The sequence below is a fragment of the Passer domesticus genome, unplaced genomic scaffold, assembly GCF_036417665.1.
Source record: "Passer domesticus isolate bPasDom1 unplaced genomic scaffold, bPasDom1.hap1 HAP1_SCAFFOLD_63, whole genome shotgun sequence".
NCBI lineage: Eukaryota > Metazoa > Chordata > Aves > Passeriformes > Passeridae > Passer > Passer domesticus.
Genome location: NW_026990166.1, coordinates 243,786 through 262,751, shown reverse-complemented (window position 1 = coordinate 262,751; position 18,966 = coordinate 243,786). Strand labels below are relative to the sequence as shown.

Genomic DNA, 18,966 nt, shown 5'->3' with positions numbered 1-18,966 from the left:
GTCCTGCAATACTGGCTTTCATCCTCCAAAATGATCTGGTTGCAGCAATTCTTTTGTACTCACATACTTACATCACTTCCAGACACTGGAACAATATTCTATTTTCATAGTTTTTTAAATTTTTTCCCACCTGCCTTGCATCTCTTTTCCAGAGAGATATTGCCATAGATTTGTCTGTGTTGTTCAATGTGTGTAGGGCTGGCTCTGCCTCACGGTCAGAGGCAGCTGTGAGATGCCCTCTTGAGTGGTGCTTCTCAGGAACACAATCACAGTGTCACAGCATTTTCTGGGCTGGAAGGGACTCCCAAAGATCATGGAGCCCAGCACCTGGGTCTGCTCAGGACAGCCTTAAGAATCCCAGCCTGTGCCCAAGAGCAGTGTCCAAAGACTTTTGGAGCTCTCTCAGCCTTGGTGCTGGGAGCCCTTCCCTGGGGAGGCAGTTCCAGTGCCCAAGCCCCCTGTGGCTGAAGAACCTTTTCCTTCCATCCAACCCAAGCCTGCAGTAGTGCATCTTCCATGCCTTTCTCTTGGCTCTTCTCACTGGCCCCAAGACTCACGGCACTCTAGTGCCTGCCCTTCAGCTTTCCTTCTTCAGGAAGCTGCAGACTGCTAGAGGGACCTGCCTCAGACATTCCAAGTGAAAAACACAGCAATGACACCTAATGGAGAGGAGCTGGGACTTTTCAGTGGTGAGGATGAGAAGCAAGGCTACCGACACATCTTGGCAGAATGAGTTTTATCTGGAGCGTTGTTTTGATCTCTTTCAGGTGGAAAGGAGAGGCACAATGAAAAGGAAAGCAAGAGTCCTCACTAAGCCGTGAGTTTTGGCCTAGGGTTAAAGGACAGCAAACTTGAGGAATGGCGAGCAGGACAACTGCTCTTTCAGAGTCACGGTGGGATTGGTCCAAGGCTGTGGCTGCACACCAGGTGTCTCTTGACCACTTGCCTTTCTTACGTCCACCTCCTTCTTCCTCTAGACACATCAATGTTGGCAGTGACTTTCAGGCTGAGCTCCCTGAGGTGCAGACCGGGCCGCCAAGTGAGGATGAAGAGCCTGCAACCCTGGTCTGGAAGCCCTTGGAGGAAGATGACCCTGACCTGGAAAAACCGGACAGAGGTAGCTGTCTAGCTTTCCTTCCACTCCTGAGATAGTCAGGCATGTAAAATGCTGGTTTTTGGGTAAAAAGGCAGCTTTTGGCAGGCTCTGCTTCTCTCCTTGTCATGCCCATCTTCCCTTGTGGAAGTGGTAGGGGTAAGGACAATGCTCTGCTTCTGCAGCCGAGCAGGAAAAAGAGCAACTGTGCTGCTCTCCAAATGGTTCAGAGGCATGTGCCACTGGAAGAGGGGAGATTGGCCCCCACTCCTTATGCCAAAAGCTGCTTGGAAGGGAGAGGCAGCACTAGGTGGGCCCTAGCTTCAGCTGCCCCTTGCTTTGCTCTCCCTTTCGTGCTCTCCAAGCTGCAGGCTTTAGCTCTTGTGCTTTCCTTCTGCCTTGTATGGAAAGCCTTCCACTTTGCTGGCTCAAGACTGACTTTGGGTGGGTTTTTGTTGTGCTTGCAGTCAGAGAACTGTTGGACATGGCCAGCTCCCGTGGCCTTCCCGGGGCAGCAGCTCAGCTGGAGCTCGCCCTGCACTGCCTGCACCAGGCTCGCGGCAGCGTTCCGGTAGGAAGCGGCTGTTTGGGCGCGGGCAAGAGTGGGCAGGGAATTGATAAGGCCCGGGCAGCGGGACAGCCTTTCTTGGCTGCTCCTTGAACAAGGGAGTTCACAAGCAGCAGAGCCCTCGCTGCCTGCTGTGTCTCGTCCAGCTGCGGCAGGGCTGAGCCCAAATGGCTCCAGCAGGGACAAGATCTCTCCTGGAGGCAGCGCCGCAGGGTCCTGCAGCCTGCTGCCTTGAAAACCTCCTGGAGATCTGTGTTCTCGAAGACATTTTGAGGGGCAATTCCCAGAAGCCGCAGTCAGCTGAGGCAATTTGGGGTGCAGGAGGAGCAAAATCATGGAGTTGGAGAGGAAAATGCTACCCTTGGGGAGCAGGAGCCAAGGGCTGGGCAGCAGAAACGAGGGACTGGGAGCAAAGCACAGTCTTTGACCCATATGAGAGGCAGTGGCCTGAATCCTCAGCTGAAGAGGCAAAGCGGCTGAAGGGCAGCATGGGTGGGGTTTGGCTCCTTTTTTGTGTTGTGGGGCAGCTCAAGCCTTTTTCCTTTGCATCTTGCAGGAGGCTCTGGAGATGTTGCTCTCGGGGGGGCCTCCAACAGCTCAAGACCATCCCTTGGCTGATTATCATTATGCAGGTAACCAAAGCCCAGCTTCTTCCTTCACTGACACATGCTGCCGTGCCCTTAATGGCCGTGTCAAGCATTTCTGCTTCAATTAGTTGTGCTTTAAACTAGCACAAGATCTCGCCTTCTCTGGGGATGGGGAAAGCACCAGCATCTACTCCTTCAGCTTGACTCGTTTTCCATGCTTTTTTCCCTGGGGAATGCCTGCTCTCGTCTTCATCCCCTTCTGAGGGAGCAGACATGCACACACGTAAATGACGGCTGGCGCCAGCTTGCTTTCGGCAGCCAGTGGGATCTGCTTCAAGTGGCTAGAGGGATCAATTCAGCTGCTGCTTTTTCTTGCCAGGCTCTGATAGATGGACAGCTGAGGAGAAGGAGGCCTTCCAAAAGGCTTTCCACACCTACGGCAAGGATTTCCATCTCATCCAGAAGCAGGTAAAGCCATAAGACATTCCTCACCTTGGCAGATCATCAGAAGGACATGTTGATTATTGCTGGTACCAAATACTGCACCTATGTCCCTCTCTTCTCAAAACTGTTAAAGTAGTCACAGAACAGGACATGGAAGGCCTGTGTGAAAATGGTGATCCTGCCTCTGCAGACCTTCTCTCCAGGCTGTTTTGGAAGACAAAGCTCTGTTCTGTCAGACTTGTCTCCCAGGTGTGCTGCTGCTTCCACAACACCTTGTGCTGGGATAACTGCAGTGAACAGGGCAAAGAAGAACTCTGCTAGAGGGACTTGGTGTTGATCTGTGCATTACATGTGTTACCACGTAGCACAAGACTCGGTTTATTACATTGCATAATGCCTCTCTGACTCCTGCATATTGATTTCATTTTACACCCTCCTCAATTTTCTCCATGACTTTAATTCCTACTTTACTCTGTAATCTCATTGTTCTCCAATGCACCCTACAGGATGGCCATCTCAGATTCCTTCTTTTGCTTTTCACAACAGATCCCGAGTAAGACCGTGGCACAGTGTGTGGAGTATTACTACTGCTGGAAAAAAGAGCAGAAACTTGCCAGCAGCACTCTTGCTCAGGTGAGTGGGAAGAAAATCCAGACATGCCAGCAGGGTCAAGAAACTGGCAGAAGGGCACAAACCCTGCTGGCAAGCCATGCCAGACACCGCTTTGCCTGGCTCCCTTGGTCCCACGCAGCAGGAGAGGCGCAGCAGGTGCTGCCCGGGGCTTTCTTGTGCTGCTACCCTAAAATACGGAATTCTGGAGCATAACCTTGACCAAACGAAGCAGCACCGCCACCAAAATGGGCTTTGACTCTCTACAAATCGGTTTCTCAAGGGCTGGCACCCTCAGATTCCAATCAGACCTTTCATTCCCCACTGCTTGCTAACATCAGCCATATGGGCCGCCTTCATGGAGATGCTGCCAAATTTTAGAGATCTTTTGTAGCACCCCAGCGTTTCCACAAAAAGGAGAAGCCGGTGCCATGGCACCTTTAATACTTTCCTGACCGGCAGAGTGCAATTTGCTTCACGAGAGAGACAGAGAGAGGCAGAGAGAGAGATTATTTTGGGTAGCAGAAAATGGGTAATCATGTGTCTTCACTAGTTTGACTGAATGTAAAAGCCATGCCCTTGACATGTGGGGAGGAAAACCAGAGATAAATAGATGTTAGGCAGAGAGGTAGAAATCAGACATGTAGAACTAGAGATAGCCACGTATTTATCCCACCCCCTTAGAGCTGTAGGAAAGGGGAGTATTTTCCTCCAACCTCCATCATTGGCAGCCTGCCGCAGCCCACTGCCATATCCAGCCCTTTTCTCAGCTCCGCGGGGTTTGGAAGAAATTGCTTAGGCCAATAGATTTTTGGGGTGGATGCTGTGAATTCCAGCTTTCTGAGAGGAAGGAAGCACTGATAAGGATTCTCTGATTTCCAGACTGCAGGCAAACGGAAGAGGAGGAAAAGCCCTCCCAGGAAGGAGACTGGGGAGACAGGGAAGAGAAGCCGCAAGCGGGCTGGCAGCGCGGAGTGTCCCTGCTGCCAACCGCGCCAGCCGCCCCAGCCGGCGGGAGGCCCCTTTCCGTGCGGGCAGTGCCAACGGTGCGCAAGCTCCTCCTCCTTCTGCTCCCAGCTGCCCCTTTGGCCTAAAGCACGCTGACCCTTTCCAAAGGCACCACAGGGCAAGCTGAGGCCACTTGCAGGATCGCCCCTGGCAGCCCTGCTCAAGCTTACAGCCCACTTGACACCCAAACAGCTTCGTTCAAACCCAGCATTCCCAGTGAAACCTTGCCATGCCCCAACAAGACACAGTTCATACAAGCAGGAACACATGCATCAAAGCTTGCTTTGATGCTGCTGATCCAATTAAACCTAGGATGAAGCAAAAGGAGGAAGACATTTCAAAGAGTTGAAACCAGAAAGATCAGACTCGTGGTGCTGATCGATTTACAAATGTGTCACAGCCTGAAAAGACAAAAATTCATTCGAAAATGGAGATCCTGACACTTGTATGCACTTCATACACACTTGATATCTGTGTGTATGAAGTTAACAATGGATGATTTGTTTCCTGTCTTCCAGGGAGTTTGAAACCATCAAGGAGAGGAACAAGCACAGGAGAAGACACCGCGCACGCAAGGATGCACAGCCTCTCCCCAAGAAGAAAAGTCCAAATTAGCCCTGCAATTACCCCAGGCTAGCAAGAGTTAGGGGTCAGGAGGACTAGATAGAAATAAGATTGTTTTTCAAGTTTTTAGGATTCTTTATTCTTCTTTTAGTTTACCTGTTAGGAATCTCTCTGTTTATTAGTTAAGATATATAAGTATTATTAAAAATGTATTAGTAGTGTTAGATTTAGCAATAAATGTAACAGGTTTGGTGTTTATTATGCTTCAACTTTTCACATTTTGTCTTTGTTGAGACATGATCTGTTTTTATCATTAAACCAAACTTTGTTCCATTTTGCCTTTTTGTCTGTATGAAATCCCTGAGGCAGTGTTCGTTACATTTCCGTGGTGTTGGAAACACGGCATTTGCCCTGAGAGAGCAATGGGGGCACATGAGTCCCCCCCAGGCCCAGCCCCTGGCTCAGCTGGCAGCACTTCCAGAGGCGTGTCCCCATTACTGCCAATGAAATCATGGTGGAGCTTCCTCCTTTGATTCCTGAACATCTCAGCTGGGAGTGGCTGGGGAGGCTTTGCTGAATTCAATGCATTGGATCTAAAGGGGTCCTCTTGTCTCACTGTACTTGCTGGGATAAAAGTAGTGGGTTGAGGCCTGTGGTAATCGGCGGAAGAAATGCGGCACTCAGTATGAGTGATCAGCAAATCTCAAAACTTTATTGATAGGCACATACATTTATATTGGTGCTAATGAGGCCAATACATATTGCAAAAGGCGAGCTCATTGTTGGTTAGTTACTTATCAGCTAACTACGCCTACCTTAGCATTCTTGTGGCTACTATGTTGCAGCTGTCCACATCTTTTCTTCATATTTCTAACTAACAATCCTCTCCCCCATCCTGATGTTGCACCAAGGGCACAGTGCCCTTGCCAGATTTGGACATTGACTGCTGACTCCTATACCCATCTCCTTCTTGCTTAACTAACGGTATTATATCAGTGTGACCTTTGTCAACTAGCTAGCTGTTCACAAAATCCTCCACAAAAGTTCTCTGTTGCATTCCAGCTCTGGGCTTTTTTCCCATACTGCGTGCGACAAGACTGTAATTTTTATTATAATTATAGTCGCTGTTATCCATCTAATTTTTAAGAAGGCTCCTGTGATTGATAGGACATTCCTTCCCCTCTCACACAGCCCGGCTCCAGCTCTCCGCTCCTTGATGCTCCTCTCTTGAAGCTCTTCGGGGAGGGACTGCCACGACCTAAGTCACCACCTCGGGTCTCCTTGATGTGCTCACTGCTGGACAGCCATCCCTCGCAGAACATCTTTCCCTCTCTGCCCAGACCTTCCTGATTCAGGCCAGCATCCCAAATGAGCTCCCAGAGAAGTTTCTGCATGTCACTGCTAGCCAGCGTGTCCCCGTGCTGGTGCAGGAAAGCTTTGTGAACGGCCACTGCTGGGAAAGCAGGCTGAGGTGGCACAAGCAGCTCCTGCACTGCAGTGCAAGTTTCTCAGAGCTCCTGTTACAGCCCCAGCCCTGCTCCCAGCTCTGTGCATTCTGCCCCAACAGAAACAGCCGCAGCAGGCAAGAACTTACTGCTTTTGGAAAAATATTTATTTATCAAGATCAAGAAAACAATCATTGTCTGCTAATACCAAGTATCACTACCACTAAATGTACCACTATCACAAAAATAATCACCATCCTCCAATATTAACTATCACTATCGCTAAATACAATCACTGTCCTCTAATATCAAATAACGCTATCATTAAAACCATCACTATCCTCTAATATTAACTATCGCTATCATTAAAACAACCACCACCCTCTAATATCAAGTATCCCTATCACTAGCACTAAAAGAATCACTACCACTATCACTATTTATGACTATCACTATCACTAATACAATCACCCTCCTCTAATATCAAGTAACGCTATCATTGAAACAATCACTATCCCCTAATATTAACTAACGCTATCATTAAAACCATCACTATCCTCTAATATTAACTATCACTATCATTAAAACAACCACCACCCTCTAATATCAAGTGTCCCTATCACTAGCACTAAAAGAATCACTACCACTATCACTATTTATGGCTATCACTATCACTAATCATCTATCACTATCACTAATCATCATCCTCTAAGAGATGGTAGTCCTGCAGGTATTGGTAGGAGGGGCAAGAGGATGCTGTGGGCTGAGGTGACTCCAGGGAAATCCAGTGGTCCCGTGAAGAGGCGTTGTCAGCCAGAGCACAGAAGGAGCAGGTGGGCAGAGGTGACGGGTCTGCACTCATGTTCTTGTACAGCTGGGCGAGCTCTGCTGCAAAGAGCTCAGGAAACAGGCGGCAGCTGTCCCTGAACCCGTTGCCTTGGGCTCTCTCGCCACTTCCCGCTCCTTCTCCTGACTCTGCTTCACCTCTAGGCTGACCACAGCTTTGCCAGGAAGAGTCCCAGTCCTGTCCTGTTGCCTCTTTGTCCTCCTGGCTCCTCCTGTAGAAACAGATTTCCAAGAAGACTCCTCACAGATAGGAATTTGGAGCACAGTTTCCTCAGAGCCCTGCTAGGAGCCGCCTGGGCGCTCCTGCATGCTGCAAAGACTTCCTTGCCAATGGCAGCAATTAATAACTCACCTGTCTCTCTTCAGCAGCTGATGCATGACTAGATAGCCAGACACTGCCCCAAGCAGAAGCAAAGCTGAGGCTGCTACTGTCCCTACTAGGATGTAGTACTTGCTCGGGTCACGGTGTCCAGCAGTCTCAGCTTTTTGCCCAGCGGATGACCCTGGCAGGAGCAGAGACAATGCAAGAGTCAGCGTTTGTGCTCTGCACTAGGCATAACCCCACAGTGTGCTTCAGATGCCCAAGGACTGGCACTGCTAGTGGATCAGAACTGACATCTGATGCTGTCTTCAGAGATGGCTTCCTCTGGCTCTGGTGTCTTAGCATCAGGGACCAAGAGGGATCCCATCAAGCTCTCATGCACAAGAGCCCAGTGTGTGCCAGGCAGCAGCACTGCCCCATCTACTCCTCCGGGCTGCAGGCCTGGGCTGCATGCTGGGCACCTGCAATTCACCCATGCAGAGCACTGCAGGGATACAGCAGAAATGCTGCTCTTTGCCCAAGACAGCATCTAGCAAGCACTCACCTGAATATTCCTCAGGCTCAGCAAGTGTCCTGGTGTCCTCTATTGGTTCTCTTTTTTCATGTGAGCCTGGCACAGTGTCACTTTCTTCCACTGCTAAGGTCTCCGGCACAGTCTCAGAATCTGTCTCTTCAGAAAAAAAAAACATTGCACACATGAACCAGAAGCCACTGCCCCTCAGCACAAGCACGGTACCATGGCCTGGGCATTGCGGCAAGCGGCGCTGACGAGGCCGCTGTCCCCCCCCCAGACAGGAGGAATCGACAGCTGGATTTTCTGCAGTGCAACAAGAAGTGCAGACCCAAACCAGCCAAGACTTAATCAACCAAATGACCCACAGAAGGAGTACCTTCAGGTTCCCCCTCACCCTTGGACTCCAGCTTCAAGCCGTCCCTGAGCCTGAGCTTTGCAAGGGGCAGCCAAGGCTTGCTCTGATGTCATTGCTGCCTCCATGCTGTGCTGAGTATGTGGCCAACCCAAATTCAGCACTGGCCTTTGCCCAACATCTGGATGCCAATGTCTGCACAGAGCAGCCCTGGCCAGGAATGCTACAGCTGCAGCAGCAGCTGGAGAAGCCCCTGGCAGTCATCTGGAAGCACAGCTGCGAGCAGAGGCTGTGCTGGACCATCTCTAGGGCTCCCTGCAGGAGCTGTGAAATGGAGTGGGCCTGCAGCAAGACTCTGACTGAGTGCTTCTGCCTGTCCAGGATACAGCACATGCCTACAGGAAGCAAAAGCTCAGCTTCCCGGCTGCCAGGGTTAACAGAGTGGGATATACTAACCAGATGGGGCTTCATGCAAGGCTGCCAGGAGCTCCTCTGGAACATCCGGCAATCCTTCAGGGAACTCTTCAGGAACCTTGTCATCGTTCATCCCTATTGTTAGATTTACAAAAGCACGTTAACCTATGACGGTATTTTTCTCATGAATAAAATAGGGAAAAGGGGCTCCCTTTTTGTGAAGGCAGGACAGACTGACTACTCACGCTTGAGGTACCAGCTCGGAGTCAGCACGGTATCTGCCCCTCGCTCAGGGGCTGAAAGAGCACTCTCTGTGTCCACAACTACAAGCAAACACCCACAAGAAGTTACCATCACGTGCACTGCCCTCATGGGCACACCTCAAGGCCTGGATGTGGGAGGCACTGCTAGGGCACGCTCAGGCAGGTCTGCATCCTCACAGCTGCAGGGGGGTCTGGCTGCCCTTGGGACACTGAGCTGGCAGCTCCCACATGAAGGGAAAAGCCGTGGCATGCCCACACGATCTGTGTGCGGGTCAGCCCTGGAGCTGGGCCAGAAGGCTGGACAACCAGAGCGGAGGGACGGACAGCCACTGCTGAGTGATGGAGAACTGGTGCTGAGCTTCCGGGCCTGACCCGACCCTCCCCACATCCTTGCTCCTTAGGAAGCTCTCTCCATGCTGCACCCTAAAGCAGCTGCAGCCCCTCACACCTCCCCCGGAGCCTCTGCCCCTCGGCCTGCCCCGTGGTGCCTTCCTGGCTCAGCCATCCCTGCTCCCGGCCCCGCTGCTGCCAGCCAGGGCTGTGTGCTGGCCCCTGCCTGCCTACCTGCTCCCTGCCCAGCTGCTGGAGCACTCTGGGCATTCTGGGCTGGCAGGGCCACGAGAAAGAGCAGCAGGAGGTAGCGGCTCAGGACCATGATCCCCCCTGCTAGAAACACTCTGCTACTGCTGCTGCTGCTGCTGCTGCTGCTGCTGCTGCAGTGTTGCCCAGAGCGAGCACTGAAGAGCACAGTGGGGCTCTGGAACCTGACATCAAACAGAGCTCTGTGACCTCATAACAAAGTGATGGCTGTGAAGGCCCCAATGTACGCCCACGTTGCCTGTGAATTCCTGCACCTCCCCTCTACTGAATTTCCTTCTTCTGCACAGGAATGGAAGGAGCCAAATGGAGAAGGGCTGGAGTATTTTGGAGGCAGCATTGTGCATGGGAATGCAGAGGCACTCATGTCTTATTCCTCAGAAATTCCCTAGAAGAAGACCTGGATGAAGGCTGCTGTAAAAAGCCCAAATTCAAGAGTGTTTCTTTGGTAGTATTTTTGTCTGCAAGAATTGTGGCAAAAACCTGCTTTTCCCATGACTTCTGCTACACTTTCATGACCTTTGATGGCAGCACTGCTTCCATCCTCCACTGTCACGCAAACATGGCTGTGCAGTGCTGACGCATCTCCCCCGTCAGCCTGGTTTACTCCCTTTTCCACTTCCAATGCTACTTAAAGCTCTCTCAAGGAGCCCTGCTAACTCTGGAGCCAAGAGCCTTTTTCCCTTTGAGGCAGATGTAGCCCATGTGCCACCATCAGGCCTGCTGTCCTGTAGAGTAACCCACGGTCAAACTCCCACACTGTTGCTGGGAATGCCAGGCTGCCGGCCATTCACCTCTAGAGCCTTCCTGGGTCTGGCTCACTGCACGTGGCGGAAGAAAATACCACATGCGGCCCAGATCCCTCAAGCAGTCATCCAGAGCCCCTGAGCTCCCTCTGCCTTGTCCTCGGACACCATCAGGCACCGCCACGGGACACACACAAATGTCTTGGTTGCTGCAGATATCAGGTAACACTGCTGGCCTTTTAGCCGAGCAGCTCTTCTGGCAAATAAATATGCATGACTTATGTGTGCCAGGCAACCTACGCTCAGAAGCTCTTGGACAGCCTTCTAGAGCACCTTTGGTACAGTTGTCCCTGAAGCACCACTTAAGCCCCAGGTGTTTCCAGCTGCAAGCAAAGAGGCACTGACAGATTTCCACCCTTCGGGTCTCTCTCCAAGGCTCGTAAGAGTCCTATGCAGCTGCCAAGCTGCAGAAACTCGGCCCATGGCATCCTCTGGAATCAAGCACACATCACTGCCCACCGTGAAGGCCACAGCCCATAATGAGCAGAGGGCCAGAGCAGGCTGGAGGGTGTCTTGGTGACATCTCCTTCCTACGTAGGACCCAGGCAAGCTGCCCAGCTGCCTTGGCCTTGGCTCTGAGCACCATCTGGGGCCCTCCATTCCTGCCCGAGGGGAGGCACCGATGAACACGGCCCTCCTTTGTTCCTTGAGGGGCCACACGCCCAGGCTCTCCCTTACCGCGCTCCGCGCCATTGTGCTGCTCGGCAGCCCGTCACCAGCTGTGGCACCAGTGTCCCCAGAGCTCCTGTGCTGCTGCTGAAGCCGCCCGCGGCGTGTGGCCCGGCGGGGCGGCAGCGCTGCCCGCAGCCCGCGGCCTCCTCGTCCCCTGCTGCCACCATTGCGCACGGGGCCCTGAGGGGCGGGCACGGGGCTGCGGGGCTGTGCCGGCCCCGCTTGCCGGGCCTCAGCCCCAGCTGCTGCCGCTGGCTGGCAGCGACCACTGCAGCAGGAAAACACCTCGGGCTTTACTGGAGTGCATACAGAAACTGCCCCTGGGCTTCTCCTTGTGTGTTGCTCTAGCCACTTGCCCGTCCCTTGCTTGCCCGCTATAGCCCTGTTCTTTGCCACTCGCTCTCTATTTTGTTGTCCCTCCAAAGCTTCTTCAACAGTCTCCATCCCGCCCCAGCCCAGCGTTCGCTCTCTCCTGCTCCCTCCTGCTCATTCTGCGTCTCTTCCTCTGTCCCTGCTGCCCCTTCCCGCAGCTCCGGCCCCGTTCCCTGGCCCTCTTTTGCTCCCCTTGTCTCTCCGTTCTGCTTCCTGCCCCTGTCTCTTGGGTCTCTATTTCTCGGCTCCGCTCCCTGGGCCATGCTCGCTTCAGACTCCCAGGCGAACCGCCCCGGCAGCCACTCTCTGCAGCCGGGACACGACGGGGAGCTCTCCTGCGGCGGCACGACAGCGGCCAATGGGGCCCGGCACCGGCGCCTCGGCCCTGGCGCCGGAGCGGGGCCGCTCCCAGGCAGCGGCGGCAGCTGGAGCTGCGGCCCGGGAAGCGGGGCCGGCACAGCCCCACAGCCCCGGGCCCGCCCCTCCCGGCCCCAGTGGCAGAGAGCAGGGATGAGGTGGCAAACCAAGGCACTGGCCACTGGACAGAGCAACACACAAGGCAAATGCCAGGCACACTTTTTGCCGGACCCCATTGAATCCAGAGCTCTTTTGCTGCTGCAGTGGCACGTCAGCTCCCTCAGAAGCAGCCGAGGCATTTCAGAAAGGGCACTGCAGGGCATGAGCATGCATATGTCCCACAGCTCTCAGTTGTGCATCTGGAAGGCTGCAAGTGTGGGTGTCTATATGAGAAGAGTTTGTGAGGCTTGCTTCAAGGCTTGAGGCACAGCTCTCTTCTGAACAGAGCCTTGGGCTGCCCTCTCAGGAGGTGGCTATCTCAGAGCTGCTGCTATCTCAGAGAGGCCCATGAGAGACAGCGCAGAGGCGCAGCTGGAGCTGCTGTGGAGAGCAGAGGAGAGGAACAAGGCTGAGGAGCTCAGTGGTTCCTCTTCATCACTTCAAAGGGAAGAGCATTGTCTTGGGACAGTCTTTACCGCCCGAGCAAGAAGTAGAAGGACCCCCCCAAAAGCCCACTGTCCAGAGAGGCCTTCAAGCATCTCTCTGGCAATTGCTGCCGGCAATATCCTCCCCACACACTGCAGGCAACAGTCAGCCTCAACAGCAGCTGTGCTGCGTTCCTTGGACAGCAGCTTTGCTGCACTCACACCTCCAGCTTTGGCTGCAGATGGCCCAGCTGGAGCAGGCATGGGCAAAGGCCTGCAGGACCACCGTCAGTCGGACTCGTGAGCCCAGGACAGCAGTGCCCTGGCATGCTGGTTTCTTGCAGTGCCTCGCTTTCTTCATCTGAGACAGGCACTCCGTCACTTCTTTCCACCTGGAAGGCCTTCCTACATTCCATCACTTCAGAAATCCAGCAGGAAATACCCACATCTATATTGCCTGAGTCTTAATCTCCCCGAACTAAAAGTTAAGTCAAGTCCAAAAACAGGAATAAAGGAGCCTGCAACTGCCACACTCGCTCAAGCAAAAGATCACATCAAAGTTTGTGGTAATCGGCGGAAGACATGCGGCACTCAGTATGAGTGATCAGCAAATCTCAAAAATTTATTGATAGGCACATACATTTATATTGGTGTTAATGAGGCCAATACATATTGCAAAAGGCGAGCTCATTATTGGTTAGTTACTTATCAGCTAACTACGCCTACCTTAGCATTCTTGTGGCTACTGTGTTGCAGCTGTCCACATCTTTTCTTCATATTTCTAACTAACGATCCTCTCCCCCATCCTGATGTTGCACCAAGGGCACAGTGCCCTTGCCTGATTTAGACACTGACTGCTGGCTCCTATACCCATCTCCTTCTTGCTTAACTAACGGTATTATATCAGTGTGACCTTTGTCAGCTAGCCAGCTGTTCACAAAATCCTCCAGAGTGGAGCGCTGAAGGGGGAAGCTTTGTCCCTCAGCCTTGAAGTCTTGTTGAGGAGCTGCTTGTGCTCTGGGGGACGCACACCCCGACCACACGCGAAGTGACCCAGATGTTTATCCAAGCCCTGCAGATTCATTCCTGAGCTTCCTGACTCGCCACAGAGACTTTGAGGCTGTCATGTTGGGGCACAAATTTCAGTCTGGGAACTTCTTGAAATGCTTCAAGTACTCTGTTTTTGTTTGGGGTTTTTTTTTTAGGGTTTTTTTGTTGTTGTTGTTGTTTGTTTGGTGGTCTTGTTTAGACTGGGTTCCCTTGGACGAGGACACGAGGCTTGACTCCATTTTCATCAGAGGGCTGATTTATTATGTTATATATTATACTAAAATACTACATTACAACTATACTAAAAGAACAGAGAGAAGAAGATCAGAAGGCTACAAAGACAAGAATAGAATAGGAATGAAATAACAAAAACATGTGACTGCTCACAGCCTTCTCACAGGTGGCTGTGATTGGTCACTGATTGAAAACAATCCACATGAACCAATGGAAGATGCACCTGTGGCACTCCACAGCAGCAGATAGTTATTGTTTGCATTTCTTTCCTGAGGCTCTCAGCTCCTCAGGACAGGAAAAGTCCTAGCAGAGGCTTTTTCTCTAAAATATCATGGCAACATCTCACCCTTTTAAATTTATTAAATTAAATAGAAAAATAAATGTTTGCAATCTCTTCTACTGGGGCTTTGCAGAAGAGAGAACAACACCTCTTGAGGTTCATCTGTTGCCAATCAAAATCTCAATCATCTGCTGATGTGGAATGCTCAGGGAAATTCTTCACCTGTAAAACATTCAGGGAAATTCTTCACTTAACAAACATCTAATTATATCATATCGCTAAAACAATCTTAAAATATAAGAAAATGCAAAAACTCATGCAAGGAAAGTTCATTGTTTTAAGTCCAAGCAGCTGAATTTCAGGACAAAGTCCATGGACTGAAGATGTTCTTCTTTGACATCTCTGGAAGTCCCCTTTGGTCCTGAAACAGGCTTGCAGAATTCTGAAACAAAGAACTGCTAAAGAAAACAAGAGTCATCAAACAATTCATTGACAGTCATGAAACAATTCAGAGAGAAAATTCTGGAATGCCCTGGCCACAGCCCTTCACTGAACCACTTGGGCTGAGGCTAATTTTTGACTTTTCAATGCTTTTGAACTGCTAGCTCTTTCCACTTTTCTTTATTATTATTTTTTCTTTTTTATTCAAAAGAAGAAGAGCAGCAGCAGAGGGTCTCTAGGACCCTTGGGTGGCCCTGGTCCTGGTGGGCGGACCAGAGAACCCAGACCTGGCTCACAGAATGGTGGCCCAGGTCCCTGTGGGGAAAGCAAAGTCCCCAAACCTAGCACTGGACGGGGCAGTGGCCCCGGCCCAGGGAAATGAGCCAAACGGCCCAGAAGCAGCCTGTGAGGCGGGCTCTGCATGCTCAGAACCTGGCAGGACCATGCTGCCAGCATCTTGAGAGCAGAAATGACCCAATGCTTCCTCCCCCCAGCAGCACCGCTGCACACCGGCAGCTCGGGAAGAGAAGTTTTCTCAGGAATTGTCATCCCAGATCTGAGGGTTTCCTGTCTCCAGAGCAAGCGAGCAATGCTTGCTTTGCTCTGTTTCCCTTGCTCCTGCAATGCAAATGCCACTTCTCCTGCATTCTGCCCCTCGGCACCACCCCCATCCCCACTGGGCTAGGAACCAGAGGCAGATGCCACAGGAGCCAACTCCCCCACGCCGCTGGGGCGCTCGGGGGAAGGCAGGCACCCCAACCCCCAGGGAGAAGCCCCCGACCACACGCAAAGTGACCCAGAAACCATACTGATTTTAAACACAGCCAGCCAAACTGCTCCTGCAGTCAGCTGGAGGGCCACGCCTCCTCCACGGAAGGACAGGCTCTTCGCAGGGTCTGATGCGACTGATGGAGCTTCGGAAACCAGCGGGACAACTGGGGTGGGCGGTGCGGGCAGCACGGGCGCTGGTGTCGACTCTTGAGTCGATCCCATGGGCTCAGCACTATTCTCAGCAAGCTCATGCACTGCAATTGGATCGGCAGGGAGCGGCGGGACAGGCGGGGGCGGCGGGCTCGGAACGGGGTCGGCCCGCGCAGGCGCCGCCTGCACCGTTGCGAATTCAGTTGCCGGCTGGGATGCAGAGGAAGAAGACAAGGAGGCAGCTCTTGCAGCTCCCGGGGACAGCAGCACAGCCGGGGAATCACCGTTGTTGATCGCGTTGCCTGGCAACACGGGCGGATCGGCGGGAGGCGGTTCCGGGTGCCGCGGCGCAGGCGCAGTTATCAGAGCCGGCGGAGCTGGCTCGGGCGGCTGCGGGGCCGCGGGCGGAGCCGGCTGAGGCGGAGCCTCCGGCTGAGGCGGAGCCTCCGGCTGAGGCGGAGCCTCCGGCTGAGGCGGAGCCTCCGGCTGAGGCGCCTCCTGCGGGGCTGGCTGAGGCGGAGCCTCCGGCTGCGGAGCCTCCTGCGGGGCTGGCTGAGGCGGAGCCGGATCCGCTCCCTCCCGGGGTGGGGGAAGCGGAGAATTTCGCGGCGAAGCCGGCGGGGCCGGCCCGGAAAGCGGCGGGTTTGGTTTTTCATCCCCCCCAGGAGAAGGAGCAGGGGGGGAAGGTAGATCTGTTTGCTCCAAGGGAGCGGAGAAAAACTTTTGTTCAGCTGTGGGCAATGCGGGGGGGCTGCAAACCTGTGGTTTGTCTTCTTTGAGAGGCTTTTTTCGTGTTGAAGCTGGCGGGGACAGAAAGCGACTGCGCGCCCAAGCCAGGATGTCTCTCGCATTGTGCTATCTTTTCAAAATAAAGAAATAAATCTGTACGTGTATTTCATATATCATTGGGGATGAAACACGCTGGACTATTGTCCACGAAAAGGCAGCATCTATGAATTTTCATAGATGTAAATTAAGGGAGTATATGACATTTGTAAAAAATCTATGAAATTTTGCCCATCTGAAAAATTCATAACACTCTCTTTCTCACATATGATGAGTATTTCTGTCTTCGCGTCTCCATCTGCACTAGAATTTAATAACTTTCTTCTCTGACGAGTAAACGGAACCTGACCTTTCGAACGTACATTTTTCTAACTTTCTTCCCACCTTTTGTGAATGGTAGGATTTTCAGGAAGGGAAAAAATAACAGTACCTTTAGACAGTGTTTTTGTGGATCTAGCTGTGCAGCTCTGCTGCTCTGCGGTCTCTGGACACAATGTCCAGGAAAGTCTAACAGGTTCTCCTGTTTGCCTTGGCTGTGAACTCTGCTTAACTTCAGGGTTTCATTTTTTCAGCTCTAGGCCAGATTCTATGGTCACTCTTGGAGTGATTATCAGTTTTACACGTTTAGGGGTCACCAATTCTTGTTTAAACTTGGGCCCCTCGGATGAGGACACGAGGCTTTTTCCCTAAATTATCATGGCAACAAGCCTCCAAGTCAGAAATACAATTTATTAGGAAAAGGGGAAAAAAAAACCAAAATACATGCAATAATACAAAAGAAAAACCACTGACAGGGTCAGAATACAGCCTGACACCCTGCTAGTTAGGGTGGTGGTAGCAGTCCAGATGAAATGGACTTGTGGAAGTGGTGATCCTGTAGAAACAATCTGGTAGCTCTCATCCTCTGGAAAAGCAGTGGGTAAGGGCGGCGGTTCCTCTGGGAATCCAGTGGAGAGACTGCTTGTTGTGTCCCAAAACCCAGATTATATCCAGCTGGGGATGCTTAGCTCCTCCCCCATGGGCAGAGCATCTCACAGTGGGCTGATATCATTCTGCCTCATGCTGTGGGTCCTTGATTAGCCATGAAACAGAAATGGCTCTGGGAGGGAGTTATCTCTGAGTCATGTGGAAAGACATTGGTGGGCCCATTAACAGGAGATAAGGAAGAAACAATGCCCCTCCTGGTTTCAGCAGCTCTTCAGGATGGCATTAGAATACATCTTTACACTGCAACCCAGGACAAGCGGTCACCCCAGTGTCCAGGTGGCAGCAGCAGCAAAGCCCACCCAGCACCAGCACTGACTGAGCTCCATGCCCAGCAGGAGCCGTGGATGCCCACGGTGTGGGCAGGCAGAAGCCAGGCAGGGGATGCTGTTGAAATGGAGGTTTTGGGGGGTTCAATTAAGTTAGCAATATGGACTAAGCATTTAAAATTTAAATTGTAGAATTATGTGTTGAATTTTAACCTTTTACTTAAGAAACCTCTGCCATGGTACAAAGGGCATAGGAAAATGCAAATTTCTGAAGCTTCTTGCTATGAAGGACAATACCAGCGTAATAAATAGGGCAGGAGATCTTTCTCCTTTTTAATGCCTTTATTAAAAACATTCAGCTCAGGTTGGGGAGAAACGACAGGTCACCCGCACCCCCGCTGCTCCCAGGAGTGGCACGGAGGAGGAGGATGATGCAGCTGTGTCCGCTGGTATGCAGGCAGAGCTGAGGCTTCCATCCTCGAGGGAGTAGTGGGAATTCCGCTTTTTTGGTCTAACATTCCAGGTCCTCTTTCTAGCTGACATCCTTTCAGGTTAGGGTGAGGAGTAAAAAGGATCTTAAGTATTCTTAGATACTGAATTAAGTTCCTCACCTTTAGACCTTACTTAGGTTACTTAATTTTATGTCGGCTCATTGTTTTTAGGGTTTTTTCCTGGAAAATTGCAAAATTTGGTGAAATGCATTCTCATCTGCATACTAGCTCTGATGTCACCTCCTCCTGCTACCTGCAGGCTCCTGGGAAGCAGCAGGGGGACAACTGCGCTTGATTTCTAACCATTAACAGGTAATTGAAGAAAAACTATTAACAAGAGGTGATTGCAACATGAAGCTATCAACAACAAATAGTCAACCCTTCAACTCACAACAACTGGCCCAACCTGTTTAACTTTGCAGCCTTAAAAAAAATGGATAATTTGTTGGGGCAACCACCCCAGGTGTGGAGACACGAGACTTGACTCCATTTCAGAAGGCTGATTTATTATATATTCTATGAAAATACTACATTAAAACTATACTAAAAGAACAGAGAGGAAAAAATGACCAGAAGGCTACAAAGAAGAAGAATAGAATGGAATGCATAACAAAAACCTTGTGACTGCTCACAGGCTCAACACAGTTGGCTGTGATTGGTCATCAAGTGAAACCAATCCACATGGACCAATGGAAGATGCACCTGTTGCATTCCACAGCAGCAGATAGTTATTGTTTACATTTCTTTCCTGAGGCCCTCAGCTCCTCAGGAGGGGAAAAATCCTAGGAAAGGATTTTTAATAAAATATCATAGCTACAGATAACTTTTTTACTCATAACACCAGGAGAAGACCAGGGAATGCAGGAAGCCTTGACTAAGGAGCTCCTCTGTCTCCAAGCTGATCCAAACCAACAGACGTACTCAGATAAGCACCAGGGGACCACAGTGCACGCACAAAGGAGAAAAGTTCAAAAGTTCAGCCATGACCAAGACCACAGCCTTCGGCCTCAGAGACCACCAAAGACCCCAGTGTGACCACCACAGGAAACAACGCGTGCCCAGAAGGGCGTGGATCTCATCGCCATGTGAGGGG

General features: G+C 51.6%; 1 protein-coding gene across 2 annotated transcripts; it reads right to left on the bottom strand.

Annotated features, from left to right (window-relative positions):
• Positions 1-6,303: 6,303 nt before the first annotated feature.
• Positions 6,304-10,868, bottom strand: LOC135293007 (uncharacterized). 2 transcript variants are annotated; one of them, XM_064407014.1, is made up of 6 exons: positions 9,594-10,868; positions 9,012-9,089; positions 8,809-8,901; positions 8,031-8,156; positions 7,517-7,667; positions 6,304-7,376 (listed from the first exon to the last, which is right to left on the bottom strand). In XM_064407014.1, the coding sequence occupies exons 1-6, from the start codon at positions 9,682-9,684 to the stop codon at positions 7,013-7,015; spliced, it is 903 nt and encodes a 300-aa protein (XP_064263084.1). In that variant the 5' UTR covers positions 9,685-10,868; the 3' UTR covers positions 6,304-7,012. The 2 variants fall into 2 exon arrangements, with proteins under 2 accessions (XP_064263084.1, XP_064263085.1); XM_064407015.1 differs by lacking the exon at positions 9,012-9,089 and having other exon boundaries at positions 6,305-7,376.
• Positions 10,869-18,966: the final 8,098 nt, after the last annotated feature.